This window comes from Lissotriton vulgaris, chromosome 1_1 (genome assembly GCF_964263255.1).
Source record: "Lissotriton vulgaris chromosome 1_1, aLisVul1.2, whole genome shotgun sequence".
In the NCBI taxonomy this organism is placed as follows: domain Eukaryota; kingdom Metazoa; phylum Chordata; class Amphibia; order Caudata; family Salamandridae; genus Lissotriton; species Lissotriton vulgaris.
In genome coordinates, this window is record NC_141685.1 from 1,942,822,427 (window position 1) to 1,942,840,674 (window position 18,248).

General features: G+C 43.5%; 1 protein-coding gene across 1 annotated transcript in view; it reads right to left on the reverse strand.

Annotated features, from left to right (window-relative positions):
* The window catches only part of LOC147751414 (uncharacterized), a 609,436-nt gene that overhangs the window by 327,405 nt on the left and 263,783 nt on the right, over nt 1-18,248 (reverse strand). Inside the window, exon 9 of the mRNA XM_086933195.1 lies at nt 269-358. Coding sequence (XP_086789321.1) covers nt 269-358 — 90 coding nt within the window. The remainder of the gene's footprint in view (nt 1-268; nt 359-18,248) is intronic.

Genomic DNA, 18,248 nt, shown 5'->3' on the forward strand with positions numbered 1-18,248 from the left:
GAAAGCACAAACCGTAAGGCATAGACAATAGCAATACACTTGGAGCCACGAGTTTGGGTAGGGAAGGGTAATAAAGCAATTCAGTTACTGTGGTATTTTATTCATGGACATCGTTATGGATTCAGCAACTTTTGGGTCATTTGTGATACACGTGTCAGGATTGCGCATATATTTCTTCATCTCATATAATCACAACTTCGATATGTATTATTTACACATCATTACAACGATGTACTTATAATATAGTTGTAGAAATGTCAGCACGTACCATGGATTCTGCAACAGTTCTGCTTTGCTTGTACTTGTAGCCAGCCATGAAAATGAAGCATGCATAAGCGCATATAGCCTGGGGTTCAGCCTAAAAATAGAATTCAGATTTAAAAATAAGTTGCAGTTTTCAACCAGAGAGGAATTATAATATTTGTTCTGTGGAAAAATATTTGTATTTCTAATTGCAGCTGCAATGTTTTTCTTTTGATTAACCATGGACCATAAGCCATATATTATTAGAGAAATATATAAACTGTAGATGGGCTTGTAGAATTCTATAATTAGAATTTCTGAGTGTCTGCTTAGAAAATCTTACATTGCGCAATGTCAATTATAATCAATTATTAAATATTAAGAGCAAATATTACAGCATCTCAAGGAAGAGAGGCTGTAAAATTGACCAGCGAAATATTATTCTTTGCCTAGTATCCATCTGGTAATATAAAAATGATAGTAGATTTTAATAAGCACTCTAGGGGTGCACACAAATGCTGCCTCGCACATGCCAAAAAGTTAATGTCGCTTCTTGCAATGATTTATTCATAACATTTCCCAGATTCGTGAGATCCACACAATTGTGATTATGCACGATACTCAGGCAGTGAAACATGTTTGAAAAGGCTCCCTAAGTGGATGGTACAATAAGTGCTGCAGGCACACCAGTGGCATTTAATTTACAGGTCCTGGGTACAAGTAGCATCGTTTTACTAGCGATGTATAAGTAAATTAAATGTGCAAATTGGGTCTAAGCCAGTTTTACTGTTTAAAGAGAGCACATCACTTTAGTGTTGGTTAACAGTGGTAAGGTGCACAGAGTCCTAAGGCAAACAAAAACGAATTCATAAAAAAAAGGGGGGAAGGCAAAACGTTTGGGGGAAGACCATCCTAAGGCTGACAGGTCTACCACACATACTTGCTCCTTTTAAAGAGAACACGGCATTTATTATACCCTGCAGGCTTTGTTTCTGTACTTGGAGGATTTGCAGTAGGCAAATGCGAAGGAAGCGAAGAGCTACCATATACCATTTATATAATCTCCACAATCAGAGTCACCCTTTCCAAAGAGCGAGGTAAGGCCTTTGTATGAGGCCAGTGGAGGTGCCAAAAAAACCCTAAATCGGCCTTTAATGACCTATTTTCAGTGTGTGGGTAAAGTACTAGGAGTCAAAACGCTATTTTACACGGTGGGCTGAAAATCCTTAGACTCTACCTATCTCAAAGTATTCTTCCTTTTCCTGATGCGTCTTCCTGACCTCAGTCTTGACACTATTACTAAGCCTCAGCCTGTGTCCTACAGAAGAGGCCACGATCGAGGAACTTTGTTTTCCATAATTTTGGGTTTCCCATAGAGGGTGCAAGTGCTTGAATCTGTTCCTTCTGCTCTGTAGCATGGTGGCAGCTCCTCAGATAAGGGTGTTGGTGTTCTAACTTCCCAATTGCTACCATGCACTTTACACAATAAGTAAGACATTGAATACCTTATAGACTGTCCAGCTTTCTGGTGAGCTGACCCTCATTACTACTCACAAAATTGTATCTGGCAGGTGTATAGAGGGTAAACAGACAAAATATCGACTACAAAATATTGAATAGACATAATATCGAGTACAAAATATAGGCTGGACAGAATATCGAATGGACAAAATATAGACATCAAAAATATCGTTTTGAAGGTAAGTAATGTAATATCGAATTTTAAAATATAGATAGTCAATATATCGAAGTACATAATATAGGTTAAGAAAAATATCAAACTTTTAATAATATCTAATTTTTTATAGTGTATTTTATGTGTTAAAAGTGTTTATTTATGTTATAATGTAATTTAATTAATGAATTTAGTTATTTAAATTTTGCGTAATTTCATTCTGTAGTGGGTTGTGGGTTTATAGAGGAATAGGGTGGGAAGTAATTTAATTATAATTAATTAAATATGTAAATGTATTTATTGGTATTTGTTTACAATTAATTGTTAATTGATTTTTATTTAGTAATTTATTACATTTTAATTGCCAATTAATTTTATTTAATTGATTAATAGATCATTATTTTAATTTAACTAATTTAATTTCTGTAGCGGGTTGTGGGTTTATAGGGGAGTAGGGTGGGAAGTAATTTAATTATAATTAATTAAACATGTTAATTTATGTAGTGTGATTTAATTACAATTAATTAAATATGTAAATTTATTCATTGGTATTTTTTTATAATTAATTGTTAATTAGTTTTTATTTAGTAAATAATTACATTTTAATTGCCAATTATTTTTATTTAATTGATTAATTGATAATTATGTTAATTTAACTAATTTAATTTCTGTAGAGGGTTGTGGGTTTATAGGGGAGTAGGGTGGGAAGTAATTTAATTATAATGAAATAAATATGTTAATTTATGTAGTGTAATTAATTATAATTAATTAAATATGTTAATTTATTTATTGGAATTTGTTTATAATTAATTGTTAAATTATAATTTTGGCAATTAATTAAATTTTAAATGCCAAATAATTGTATTTAATTGATTAATTGATAATTATGTTAATTTAAGCAATTAAATTTCTGGAGCGGGTTGTGGGTTTAATAGGGGAATAGGGTGGGAAGTAATTTTATTATAACTAATTAAACATGTTAATTTTTTTGTGTATTTATTAGATGTTAATTGTTAAGTAACTGTTTAATTACTAATTAGTAATTTGAAATTAATTAGTGTTAATAGATAATTAATTGTAATGATTAAATTAAATTAGTATTTGTAATTATTTCATTATTATATCATATTAAAGTGGTAATTACTTTTAATTAATTTTTTCATAGATATTAATATATATATCTTTTTAAATAATATATGAAGTATCTACTTTCTCTACGGTTGCACTCACTGGAGTGGGAATAGTAATTTTTACCCCTACGCTATCCAACGCTTTTCCTACTGTTGCACTTTCTGGAGTGGGAATAGTAATTTTAACCCCTACGCTATCCAACGCTTTCCCTACTGTTGCACTCTTTGGAGTGGGAATAGTAATTTGTACCCCTACGCTATCCAACGTTTTACCTACTGTTGCACTCTCTGAAGTGGGAATAGTAAGTTTTACCCCTACGCTATCCAACGCTTTCCTTACAGTTGCACTCTCTGGAGTGGGAATAGTAATTTTTACCCCTACGCTATCCAACGCTTTCTCTACTGTTGCACTCTCTGGAGTGGGAATAGTAAGTTTTACCCCTACGCTATCCAACGTTTTACCTACTGTTGCACTCTCTGGAGTGGAATAGTAAGTTTTACCCCTAAGCTATCCAACGCTTTCCTTACTGTTGCACTCTCTGGAGTGGGAATAGTAATTTTTACCCCTACGCTATCCAACGCTTTCCCTACTGTTGCACTCTCTGGAGTAGGAATAGTAAGTTTTACCCCTACGCTATCCAACCCTTTCCCTACTGTTGCACTCTCTGGAGTGGGAATAGTAATTTTTACCCCTACGCTATCCAAAGCTTTCGCTACTGTTGCACTCTCTAGAGTGGGAATAGTAATTTTTACCCCTACGCTATCCAACGCTTTCCCTACTGTTGCACTCTCTGGAGTGGGATTAGTAATGTTTACCCCTACGCTATCCAACGCTTTCCCTACTGTTGCACTCTCTGGAGTGGGAATAGTAATTTTAACATCTACGCTATCCAACGCTTTCCCTACTGTTGCACTCTCTGGAGTGGGAATAGTAATTTTTACCCCTAGGCTATCCAACGTTTTCCCTACTGTTGCACTCTCTGGAGTGGGAATAGTCATTTTTACCCTATGCTATCCAACCCTTTCCCTACTGTTGCACTCTCTGGAGTGGGAATAGTAAGTTTTACCCCTACGCTATCCAACCCTTTTCCTACTGTTGTACTCTCTGGACTGGGAATAGTAATTTTTACCCCTACGCTATCCAACGCTTTCGCTACTGTTGCACTCCCTGGAGTGGGAATAGTAATTTTTACCCCTACGCTATCCAATGCTTTCCCTACTGTTGCACTCTCTGGAGTGGGATTAGTAATTTTTACCCCTACGCTATCCAACGCTTTCCCTACTGTTGCACTCTCTGGAGTGGGAATAGTAATTTTAACACCAACGCTATCCATCGCTTTCCCTACTGTTGCACTCTCTGGAGTGGGAATAGTAATTTTTACCCCTACGCTATCCAACGCTTTCCCTACTGTTGCACTCTCTGGAGTGGGAATAGTCATTTTTACCCCTACGCTGTCCAACCCTTTCCCTACTGTTACACTCCCTGGAGTGGGAATAGTCATTTTTACCCCTACGCTATCCAACCCTTTCCCTACTGTTGCACTCTCTGGAGTGGGAATAGTAATTTTTACCCCTACGCTATCCAACGCTTTCGCTACTGTTGCACTCTCTGGAGTGGGAAAAGTAATTTTTACCCCTACGCTATCCAACGCTTTCCCTACTGTTGCACTCTCTGGAGTGGGATTAGTAATTTTTACCCCTACGCTATCCAACGCTTTCCCTACTGTTGCACTCTCTGGAGTGGGAATAGTAATTTTAACACCTACGCTATCCAAGGCTTTCACTACTGTTGCACTCTCTGGAGTGGGAATAGTAATTTTTACCCCTACGCTATCCAACGCTTTCCCTACTGTTGCACTCTCTGGAGTGGGAATAGTCATTTTTACCCCTACGCTATCCAACCCTTTCCCTACTGTTGCACTCTCTGGAGTGGGAATAGTCATTTTTACCCCTACGCTATCCAACGCTTTCCCTACTGTTGCACTCTCTGGAGTGGAAATTGTAATTTTTACCCCTACGCTATCCAACGCTTTCCCTACTGTTGCACACTCTGGAGTGGGAATAGTAATTTTTACCCCTACGCTATCCAACGCTTTCCCTACTGTTGCTCTCTCTGGAGTGGGAACAGTAATTTTTACCCCTACGCTATCCAACGCTTTCCCTCCTGTTGAACTCTCTGGAGTGGGAATAGTAAGTTTTACCCCTATGCTATCCCACCCTTTCCCTACTGTTGCACTCTCTGGAGTGGGAATAGTAATTTTTACCCCTACGCTATCAAACGCGTTCCCTACTGTTGCACTCTCTGGAGTGGAAATAGTAATTTTTACCCCTACGCTATCCAACGCTTTCCCTACTGTTGCACACTCTGGAGTGGGAATAGTAATTTTTACCCCTACGCTATCCAATGCTTTCCCTACTGTTGCTCTCTCTGGAGTGGGAACAGTAATTTTAACCCCTACGCTATCCAACGCTTTCCTTCCTGTTGAACTCTCTGGAGTGGGAATAGTAAGTTTTACCCCTACGCTATCCCACCCTTTCCCTACTGTTGCACTCTCTGGAGTGGGAATAGTAATTTTTACCCCTACGCTATCAAACGCTTTCCCTACTGTTGCACTCTCTGAAGTGGAAATAGTAATTTTTACCTCTACGCTACCCAACGCCTTATTTACTGTTGCACTCTCTGGAGTGGGAATAGCAATTTGATATTTCCGCTATACTACGGTAATAATATTGGATATATTTTAATTATATTATGTTACTATATATATATGTTTTAACAAATATGATTGTAAAAAAATTTTTTATAACTTTCATTAATTATTTAATTATTATAAATATATTGAAGTATTTTAACTATATTTTAGTAAATAATTTGTAATATCAATTTAATTTAACATTGTTTTTAATAAAGTCGATATTTTTACAAACTATATTTTTGTAAACGATATTATTTACTCGATATTTTTGTACTTACCTGTTTGTAGATACAAAGTCGATATTCTGTCTGTCGATATTTTGTCGCCGATATTTTTGATACTCGATATTATGTCCCTCGATATTATGTCAGTGATCCGTATAGAGGCCTGATTATCTCAGGCCACTTATCTGCCATGTTTCAACCCCTAGTGCCACTCCTAGAATGATATAAAAACCACAGGAGCAACCATAGACCAATCTGGATAGGGATGTTCATATTTATAAACAACAATGTGCGAAAAGGTTTTAGTTTCAATACAAAGTTTACATCATTTGCCATATACCCTAAATGTATCTGTGAAACAATGACTGTAGGTAGCCAAACATATTCAAGAAACATGACTATATATTATAATTATAAAGACAAATATGTTGATAGAAAAAGTAAACGTAGGGCATGGTACAATAAACCTTTGAGCATTTATAGACAATAAATGAATTCAAACGTGCTCAGTGAACTCAGTGGACAGGCAGTGCTAGTGATAATAGTGCCCCAAAAAAGTGATCACACGTGAAAACTAAGTCTGGGCAGAGTATGTGGAGTGGCACTCTGCGGAGTTCCACGGAGTTTAAAAAAAACTCAGTGGAACTCTGCTCCTCCACTGTCCCACTGGAATTTTTTTTAAAGGATAAAAAAAAAACACTTCCCTGCTCTCCCACATCTGCGGGCTGCCTTCCTCCTCACCGTGGTGTCTCCTTGTCGCCGCCGTCCTCCTCCTCGTTGCGCAGCTCATGTAAGACGTTAAACATAGGGGGTTGCGACCAGCAACGAGGAGGAGTACGGCAGCAAAAAGGAGACACCACAGCAAGGAGGGGGGCGGCTGGCAGACGGAAGAGAGCAGGTAAGTGGCCTTTTTTTACCCTTTTTTTTGGGACCGGTGGTTCAGGGGCTGGGGGACGTACTCCGCTCTGGCATAGAGTCAGAGTTTTGCCTCCACTTTGCGTTCACAAAGGGGCACGGAGGTGGTAAAACTCTGCAAACTACGCTGGCGGAGCGGAGTATGCCGTTCGGGGTTAGCGAAAACAAGCATTTGCTATGCAATAGGTATCGCATTTGCCACAGCTTAAGCTATTGGCATTGTAAATGACAATGCCTTTCATTTATCTGTTTTGATAATTAACACATAAATAAAAGGCATTGACATTTACAATAGCTCAAACTCTTGTAAATGCGATATCTATTTAATTTCAAAGAAGCTGCGCCATTGTCTCGGGCTGCTTGGAAAGTGAAAGTGCGCATGGCGCGCTGTATGCCGCAGGAAAGCATGTTGTACCTCCAGTAGGAGAAACTCATTAAAGAAAATAGTGCTTACAGACTAAATAAGACATACTGTGTAACAACAGAAGTAAAAGGGCCAGTCCTCATGGTGAAAAGTTACAAATGAAGACAAGGTGGTACAAAGGAGGGACTCACAAGCCTATTACCGAATCAGACACCAGCATTTACAAAGGACAATGACACATGCCAATGAAAAATATGGGCGGAGAGGGGGTGGAACTTCAAGTCTATACTCGGATACAGCATGTCTCGCAGAGCAGCGCAGGCGCTGCCCAGGCTTGACCTAAAGATAAAAACCAAGAATCCAAATCTTCCTGGGCCACAATTGATACACAGTTCCAATTCACACAAAACTTTACTGAAAGAGAAGAAACAGACAGAAGTGGTACTCTCATCTGACATATTTTCTAACAGCAAAGACACCACCCCAATTTCCCTGGCCCTGTGACCAAAAAGCAATACTCTGGAGTGAAGGAAGTAAGAAAGACTCGATAATCCACTTATAGTGATGACATGAAAACAGGAAGTCTTGCTGCAATGCAACTGATGCACAGATTTAGAGAAGGAAGTACTGCAGCGCTTTAGAAACCCTTCTTTTTATCAAACTAATGCCTCTCCATCCTGGATTACTCCCTTCCCCCCAAGTGTGCCTTATACCACGGAGGGTTCACCCAATGAGCAATAAGTATTTATGTATTTTATGTCTCTGTTATGTTTATTTGGGAAACTTATTTACAATAATAATTTAAAAAATCCTGAATTCTTGTGTGGGCAACTTATATATTTGTTGGCAATTTTTTTTGTAATTCTTGTATCTGTGGTCATTGTATGATTGTCTTTAATGTAAAATAGTTACTTTTCCCGGAACCATTGTTGTTCACATGCATTAGACCTTAAAATGGCATCCACGCCTTTCATCCTGGCAAGCTTAAATATGACCTAAGAGGAAGCTGACTCAGGAGTGCACCCCAAATTAGGACAGTTGGTATTAATCACTACTGAGGTCTGAGCAGGGGATGATTGATTGGGACTTGTGTCTAAAGGTCAAAAGAGCTTGTCACTCAACAGGAGGGAGTATGGGTAATATGCAGAAGAAGGGGGCAACATGACCAAGGTGCTAAAAACAGAAAAATGCAAAACACTTTATTATATGCCCCTAAAGAAGAACCATTTGTGGGGTAGGGCTTGCTGACATCTCTTAAGGGCTTCCTGACATTTCTTAGCGACTGATCGAAGTTACTTAGACTTCTCTCGCATCTACAATAACTGCATTTATGTGTGTCCTAAAGTGTGCTTCCACAAGCAACAGGATCTAAGTAAATTATTTTTAAGACTTAGAGTCCCCAGGAAGGACTGCAACAAAAAGGAGGAGCTGAATGTCCAGGAAGCAAAAGATACAGACAAGCCAGCTAATAATTTGGGACTTTTTGGATATTTACGGACCACAAAAGACTAATGAATAGGACCACCCCTAGGCAAGATATTAAGGAAAACATTTGCTGGGACCATTGATGAATCATGATGTGGACCTGAAAAAAATGCCCCCCAAATCTAATGTTGATTTGAAGGGCTATCAGGAGAAAGAAAATGGTGATGACTTTGATTAAATGTCTCCATCCCAATGTCATTTATGATCCTGCAACCACCAATCCTTTACAATGAGAATTCCTGCTCTAAAGTCCTCTGTGATGATACATGCATAGCGACCCTGAGTGAATATATATACCTTAGCACCTATTTCCCTTCAGTAGTGGCTATCTTCACAGATGAGATTTAAACACTTTGGAAGGCAGAGCCTACTTCTTTATTTAATGGTGTTGCACAATGTGCTCTATCCATAGGGGTGCTTCTCAAGCCCAGACCAAAACGCCCACTGCCCAAGCCATTGAGAAGGATAATTTGGAACAACTGGGCGACAGAATACTTGAATGGATACGCGCAATCTCAATTGTAGTACTTCTTAATTCAGTGGAAGCCCTGCCTTTACCCACCTCTAGCACTACCACTGCAAAACGACTTACAAAATACCTGAGAGAGGAGGCAATGTAGTAATAATTCCCTTGCTCTTCTATCCGTTCCACAGAGATAAACAAAAATGAACTTTAAGAGCAATCTTCCCGTTTGAATAGTCAACTTGGAAACCGTCATCCTCCTCCTACTACCCCGTTTACTTCACACAGCGGCTCCTCAGAGGATGCTTGTCAGCATGCTACTTTCCATGATGCTCTGATCTACACATTGACGCCTCAGCCAGCTAGTCTTTGGCCACCAGTATTATATTACTTTTTAATACTCAAACCCAAACATACTGTGTTGACAGGCTTTCTACGGCTGGCCCAGAAAGGAGATAGAGAGTGAAACAAGGGAATGGAGAAACCTTCCTAAGATGTCCGCCTTGCCACTCTTGTGAGCATGCACCACAGAAACGTGACTCAAGTTGGGCAGAAGAACATCACTCTAATGGAGTAGGGGTTGGGGGCTTCAACAGTATATCGGGAATAAGTATCCAGTAAAATGGAACAGGCACTGCTCAATTCTGAGATGCCTCTCAATACAGCCTACACATAATTTGGTGACCCAGATGAACTCCGGACTGCCGGGTAGAGCCTTTATTCTCTGCCAAACCTAAACAAAGGCCAGACAGTACTCCAACCTTATAAAATCATGTGAGGAACCTGAAACGGTGCCTCCTTCCCTTGAAATGAAATGAAAATGAAAATGGGATTTGTAAAGCGCTACAGTTGCCCTGCCACTAAAACAGAAGATGCCCTCAGGAGGTTACTAATTACTGAAACAAAAAGGTTTTGAGTTGTTTCCGGAAACTAGTTAAGTTGGAATTATCTTGCATCTGCAAAGGAAGGGTGTTCCACAATTTAGACACATTGTACGAGAACGAACGTCCTCCTGCTCTGGCTCTAAAGATTCTTGGAATTTTAGCTAGTGATGCGGTTGAGGAACGAAGTGCCTTGTTGGGCAGATAAGGAGAAATCAGGGAGCAGTTGATTTCTGGGCCCATTTTCCAGAAGGTCTGGTGGGCAATGCATAGAGCTTTAAACTTCACTCTGTCCCTAACAGGCAACCAGTGTAGAGTTCTTAGGCCAGTTTTTATTGAGGTCCTCCGTGGTACTCCCAATAGCGCACGGGCAGCACAATTTTGAGTGCACTGAAGTTTTTGTAGGGTGTAATCTGGTGCTCCAAGATAGAGGGCATTATTAAAGTCCAGACGGGATTGGACAAGGCGTATGATTATTTGTCTGGCCTCAAATGGAAGAAGGGGAAGAATTTTTTTAATCACCCTAAGGAGGCCAAAACAAGTGGCCGACACCTTGGTGGCCTGTGTATTAAGGCTCAGTGACTTATCGAGCCATACCCCCAGACTTTTGATGTTATCTCTCGGGGGTGGAGCCGCACCCATGCTTGCGGGCCATATCAGCTCCAGAGTAGAAGGAGCCGCCGGGCCCAGGAGCATGAGCTCAGTTTTGTCGTCGTTGAGCTTCAGACATGAGCTCATCATCCAGCTCTTTACATCCTCCAGGCAAGCCGCTAGATTGGGCGGTGATTGGAGGCCGCTCTTCTGTGCAAGGGAGACCACCAGCTGAGTGTCGTCCGCATAGGAGATGATATTGACACCATGCGGACGAACAATCCCAGCCAGCGGCCTCATGTATGCGTTGAAGAGCATAGGGCTCAAGGATGAACCCTGCGGGACTCCGCACCCCAAAGGCCTACTTGATGACACGAATGTGCCGTCAAAGACCTGGAAGGTTCTGTCCGATAGGAAAGACTCGAACCAGACCAGGGCTTCTCCGGACACTCCTAGGTCGGCGAGACGGTTCAACAGAATTTTATGATGTACCGTGTCAAACGCGGCACTCAGATCGAGGAGGATCACTGCCACTGACCCCCCCCCGATCCAAGATCCGTCTTGCCTCCTCAGTTACGGCCAGTAGAGCAGTCTCTGTCCCGTGTTTTGGGCGAAAGCCCGTCTGGGAAGCATCGAGGAGATGGTTTTCCTCAAAGTATTTTGTCAGAGTGGTATTGACGTGCTTCTCCAGGATCTTAGATACCCATGGGAGCAGAGAAATCGGGCGGTAATTGCCTGGGTTAGCTGGGTAGAGAGAGGGTTTTTTTAATAAGGCCCGTACCATTGCGTGTTTCCAGGTCGCTGGTACCATCCCACTCAATATGGAAGAGTTCAACAATTCCAGAAGGGTAGGGAGAATGGTTTTGCTGGCCAGCCCCAGCGAGCCCAGTGGAGCAGGGTCACACGGAGAGCCGTTTTTTATATGTTGTGCTAGACTCTCCAATGTTTCCAGTTTCAACAGAGGGAGGGACTCCAGCTTATTGTCCCTGTCCAGAACTGAGTCCAGGCGTTGAGAGGATGAATCCGTGGATGGATTTGGAAAAGAAAGGTAGATTTTGTTCACTTTTTGAAAGAAGAAATCCACCAACTCATTGCATTTGGACGATGAACTACTATTATCAGTGGCAGGCGGGGAGGGTTTTATCAGGGAATTTACTATACGATATATTTCTTTCGGCTTAGATGTAGCCGTTGTTATTTTATCGTTATAGTAGGCTGCTTGCGAAGTTTTTATGGCCAGTTTATAGTTCCTAATAATTTCCCTGTAGGTGGTTTTATCAGCAGGATTGTAGGTCATGCACCATTTCCTCTCTTGTCTCTTGCAGAGACGCTTTTGATATCTGAGGTCTTCTGTGTACCACGGGGCTGATTTGCTTTGCCTCTTTGACCTAGATGGGTATGAAGGGAGAACCGAGTCAAGAGAGGTGGTAATCCACTCGTCATATTTAATGTTATTTGCCATCGGGTCATGGGAGAGTATGGGTCTAGTAGTGCTGAGAGCCTTCATCCAATTGTCGATAGGAAGTTTGGACCAGTTTTGAGTTTTCCGAGATGTGAAAGAGGATGAGGGGGGTTTACTCGTGGTCCAGGTGAAGGCTATCAGGAAATGGTCCAACCATGGAAGGCTACTAATGGTACCCACTTTAAGCTGGTCACTGTTACTAAAGATCGGGTCTAAAAGATGACCTTTTTCGTGTGTGGCAGAGGGGACTAATTGCTCCAGTTGAATGGCAGCCAGGCTTGACATCATCTCTAGTGCTGTGGAGTCCAAGAGGTTGTCAAAGTGTATGTTAAAATCTCCCAATAAGGTGAAGTTGGAGGGAATGACAACCAGTTGGGATGCCACCGATAGAAGAGAGGTGTTGAATTGTCCGATAGAGCCAGGGGGGCAGTAGATGAGAATACCAGTGAAGCTGGAATTAGGGGCAAACTCAATCACAAAAGAGAGATTTTCGCAATCCTCAATCTCCTCTGACAAACAGCGGCAGACATAACTCTCCTTGTGAATAATCGCAAGGCCGCCGCCTCTGCCCAGCGGTCGATCAGCCCGCGCTATCTGATATCCCGGAATAATGGCCTGTGCCAGATCCGGCTGAGAGTCTTGATTTAACCAAGTCTCGGTCAAAAAGATCACGTCCGGTGAGTGTTCATCTAGTAGTAGAGAGATTTCTAAGCAATGTTTCACTAGAGACCTGCAATTAAGCAGAAGCATAGAATAATCCTTTACCTCAGATCTGGCAGTAGTGGTTTTAATAATTAGCTCAGATTTACAATGCGTGCAGCAGTGAGGGATCTCCAGGGGGTGTCTAGGAAGGCCACAACTGGGTGTAACCGGTGGGTGCAGCTGATGTAAAAGACTTGAGCTGTATACGTATCTGTCACCCCCAAAGGAGCCAGTGGACATGGCCCCTGGGCCCGGCCAGGCGCGAACGAGCGCAGACGAGCTTGCCTTATGCACGCCCGCTGTGCTCGTCCGCTGCGCTTCCGATGGCTGAGCATATTTTATGGAGGTGGAGAGGATGAGGGGAGGGGGCGTGGCCGGCACGAGTGGGCGTGTACGCTGGTCCGAGGGTGGCGGCAAAATAAACAAACAACTCACCTGCAACAGCGTTCACTCGGCTGTGCAGGGTGTTTGTTAGATGACGTGATGAATGTCCAGAGGGGTAAGTGGAGTTAAAAGAAAGAAATTCAGCTGTTGAGCAGGTTGCATACAGTTTTAAAAAACACAGTTTAGCTCCCGGCTTTTCGCCTCAGGAGGGGTTCTGAAAGAGTGACGCTATCGTCTCAGCGCGCTTTTAAGCATCAGGGGGAGGGGCGTGGCCGGCACGAGTGGGTGTGTCCGCTGGTCCGAGGGTGGCGGCAAAATAAACAAACAACTCACCCGCAACAGCTTTCACTCGGCTGTGCAGGGTGTTTGTTAGATGACGTGATGAATGTCCAGAGGGGTAAGTGGAGTTAAAAGAAAGAAATTCAGCTGTTGAGCAGGTTACATACCGTTTTAAAAAACACAGTTTAGCTCCCGGCTTTTCACCTCAGGAGGGGTTCTGAAAGAGCGAGGCTATCGTCTCAGCGCGCTTTTAAGCATCAGGGGGAGGGGGCGTGGCCGGCACGAGTGGGCGTGCCCGCTGGTCCGAGGGTGGCGGCAAAATAAACAAACAACTCACCTGCAACAGCGTTCACTCGGCTGTGCAGGGTGTTTGTTAGATGACGTGATGAATGTCCAGAGGGGTAAGTGGAGTTAAAAGAAAGAAATTCAGCTGTTGAGCAGGTTACATACAGTTTTAAAAAACACAGTTTAGCTCCCGGCTTTTCGCCTCAGGAGGGGTTCTGAAAGAGCGACGCTATCGTCTCAGCGCGCTTTTAAGCATCAGGGGGAGGGGGCGTGGCCGGCACGAGTGGGTGTGTCCGCTGGTCCGAGGGTGGCGGCAAAATAAACAAACAACTCACCTGCAACAGCGTTCACTCGGCTGTGCAGGGTGTTTGTTAGATGACGTGATGAATGTCCAGAGGGGTAAGTGGAGTTAAAAGAAAGAAATTCAGCTGTTGAGCAGGTTACATACAGTTTTAAAAAACACAGTTTAGCTCCCGGCTTTTCGCCTCAGGAGGGGTTCTGAAAGAGCGACGCTATCGTCTCAGCGCGCTTTTAAGCATCAGGGGGAGGGGGCGTGGCCGGCACGAGTGGGCGTGTCCGCTGGTCCGAGGGTGGCGGCAAAATAAACAAACAACTCACCTGCAACAGCGTTCACTCGGCTGTGCAGGGTGTTTGTTAGATGACGTGATGAATGTCCAGAGGGGTAAGTGGAGTTAAAAGAAAGAAATTCAGCTGTTTAGCAGGTTGCATACAGTTTTAAAAAACACAGTTTAGCTCCCGGCTTTTCGCCTCAGGAGGGGTTCTGAAAGAGCGACGCTATCATCTCAGAGCGCTTTTAAGCATCAGGGGGAGGGGGCGTGGCCGGCACGAGTGGGCATGTCCGCTGGTCCAAGGGTGGCGGCAAAATAAACAAACAACTCACCTGCAACAGCGTTCACTCGGCTGTGCAGGGTGTTTGTTAGATGACGTGATGAATGCCCAGAGGGATAAGTGGAGTTAAAAAAAAGAAATTCAGCTGTTGAGCAGGTTACATACAGTTTTAAAAAACACAGTTTAGCTCCCGGCTTTTCGCCTCAGGAGGGGTTCTGAAAACCAATGCCACTTCCCATTCTGTGGTTCCTTTCTGGTCAAACACTGCAGAGGTATTTTCAACAATACCATTACACATACAGAATCCTTCTCAGCATATTTCATTAAAGCAGGATAAAACGCCCCGGCTCTGTCTTCCATTTCTGTAGCCCCCTTTTGGGAAAAGCTAGGAGGTGACTAGCACTTAAATAAAAAAATCTTCAGTAAATATAAAGAATAGATATTGTCAGCATTCCTCATTGTGATTATTTATAGCTTTGTTGCACCACTGAATCCATATAGACTGTCTTGGGGACAGTGGGGCACCATGGAAAGGGGTCAAGGCTCTAAAAAAAAAAGGTTTTACAAAAAACAAAATGCAGTGACAAAGCCAAAAGGCTGGCAGCCAAAGTTAGACCTGCTGGCGTTTCCAAGGCTTGTTTTGCTTTCTGTCAGGGACGTGGCGGAGAAGAGTAATGTGGAGGTGAATCCCTGTGTGGTCTGAAACTGAAACTTATCAGGCGCACTAACTAGACTGAAACAGACGCGTGTTCTTTACTCGAGATAGACGCGAACCGATTTTGAAATATGATCTGAGAAGCTAGTTACTAAACAACTGTTCACAACCACTCACATGTTACAACACTGCTTCGGTGTGTTTTCCATTGAATTAATAGGATCTCCTTCGGCCCCTGAACACTCTGAGCCTACACTCTACGATGTGTGACACCCAGGGCCGGCGCTAGGCATGGGCAGTGTGGGCAGCCGCCCAGGGCTTCGCGCTCGGCAAAACACAGGGGGCCTCGCGCCCCCATGAAAGGTCACACGTTCACAGCTCACTGCAGGGTCCCCTGCCTCACCTGATCGCGCCCCCGTGAAAGGCACACATTCACAGCTCACTACAGGGCCCCCTGCCTCACCTGATCGCGCCCCCGTGAAAGGCACACATTCACAGCTCACTACAGGGCCCCCTGCCTCACCTGATCGCGCCCCCGTGAAAGGTCACACGTTCACAGCTCACTACAGGGCCCCCTGCCTCTCCTGATCACATTACAGGTGGGGGAAGGTGCAAACAGAATGGGGGGCGGCATAACAGCTGGGCCAGCAATTATGTTGGCTCACAATGTCAGGGGCGGGGCAGCGCCTCGGTTAAGTACTGGCCATTCTAGGCTCTGTTTCAGCATTTTGTTTCCAGGCAACGGAGGCCCCTTTGTTTCTTTGGAGCACCAGCCGGACACAGGTAAGAGGAGGTGGGTGAGGGGAGGAGGGAGCAGCCAGATCAACTGTCTTTTGTATACTTCGAATCTTGGTAGGGCAGTGTCTCTTATCTCTATTGAGCAGAATGTTTGAGACCAGAGGGTGGGGTATCTTGTCGTGTTAAGCAAAGGTGAACTGTTTACCCAGTAGCCCCACCATCAAAACGTTTATGTTGTAGATATCAACGTTTGCATTCTGAAACGTGTGTTTTGTTTTTGTATGTGTGCCAACAAATTCTGGCAAGCAAAAAGCTTTAATTTATAGAGAAATGTCTGGTTTAAGGAGTCCATACGGGTCGGGCAAAGCGCTTACGTTTCATAGGGCGAGACTTAAACCTCTTTCTACCCCATGAATTTGAAAAAAATGTTCCTTTATTTGTGAGGGCTTCACTTCAGAATGTGGAGATGGTCTCTGAATAGTTGCCCCTCCCCCCTCCCAAAGTTCATACACACTTTACTGCTCGCATCTGCTCGCTGTCCCACGGTTTTCCGCAAAGCCCTCAAGTTTCCCTACTCCATGCGTTAAGTATCCCATCCACTCCAGATTTGTGCTCGGTATTACCGATTTAATGGCAAAGCCAACAGGTCTTGCATTTTGTGACTTATTTGTTATTGCCAATGGCTTTTAGCCCGGCTCTACAGTGCAGCATAGCTAAAGAATATTAATAATAAAATTCCTATGACGGCTCCGTCATTTTGAATGTAGGTGCACCATGCATTTGCACACCTACAAAATGACTCAGGAACATTTTTTTTTAATACTTTTATTTTGCAATCCGAGTTGGAACAGGGAGGGCATGGGTAAGGGAAGGAGGAAAGCAAACATGCGAGAGAGGAACAGCAAGATGGGGAGAGAAGCACACGGCTGAAAAGCAACAAGGGAGGAGAAGAGCACAATTGTGAGTGCATCACAAAAGGATGAGGGAGAGAAGCAATTGGGATTGAAAGAGCAACATCGAGCATGCCAGGGGAAGAGAAGCACACTAGGGAGACCGCTTGAAAACACATGCATTCTTTTGGAGGGCTTGAGAAAAAAAAAGAAAGCAATTCCCTAAAAGTAGAAGTGGAAGGGTAAAAGTAAATTGCATATGTTCCAGGGGAGTGATAGACATAAGATGGGCAAGGCAAGCCATTCAAACAGAAGCAAGTAAACAAGAGTGACAGTAAAGCTGACCAATGGAAATTAATGGGTGGGCTGCAAGTCCTTCTATGCTCCTTGTAATCCCACAATAAGTCTTTCACAACCAGAGAGGAATCGCCTTAAAAATATGAATCAGGAATAGCTGCTTATTGCAAATCAGGCAGTTCTTACAATACACCACAAGATTGAGCAAAAAAAAGCCCCAACAGTGACAAGTGCCATAACTATTGATGTTGACCTCTTAAAGGCAAAGCTAGCATGGCTATGCTATATAACTAAAAAAAAGAGTGGTAAGGACTGGTTTTGTGGAAGTAGGAGACCGTAAGATACTTTGTGTAGATTGGAGAAGGTACCAAGCATGCCTCTGGAACACATTCACCTCTGCCAAGTGTTTGTCAAGCTCTGTTTTTTTTACCCTCACCCTGCCTTTCCTGGTCCATTGTTCATTGGAAGGGCTGAAACTCACAGGATAACTAGGGAGTGCTAGGGAGTACAGAGTGACTAGGGAGTGCTAGGGAGTGCAGAGTGACTGCAGAGTGCTAGGGGGAGCTAGGGAGTGCAGAGTGACTAGGGAGTACTGGGGAGTGCAGAGTGACTAGGGAGTGCTAGGGAGTGCAGAGTGACTAGGGAGTGCTAGGGAGGGCAGAGTGACTGCAGAGTGACTAGGGAGTGCAGAGTGGCTAGGGCGTGCTAGGGAATGCAGAGTGCAAGGGAGTGCAGAGTGCAAGGGAGTGGTAGGGAGTGCAGAGTGGCTAGGGAGTGCTAGGGAGTGCAGAGTGACTAGGGAGTGCAGAGTGACTAGGGAGTGCAGAGTGACTAGGGAGTGTCAGGGAGTGCTAAGGTGTGCTAGGGACTGCAGAGTGACTAGGGAGTGCAGAGTGACTAGGGAGTGCAAAGTGACTAGGGAGTGCTAGGGAGTGCTAAGGTGTGCTAGGGAGTGCAGAGTGACTAGGGAGTGGAGAGTGACTAGGGAGTGCAGAGTGACTAGGGAGTGCAGAGTGACTAGGGAGTGCCAGGGAGTGCTA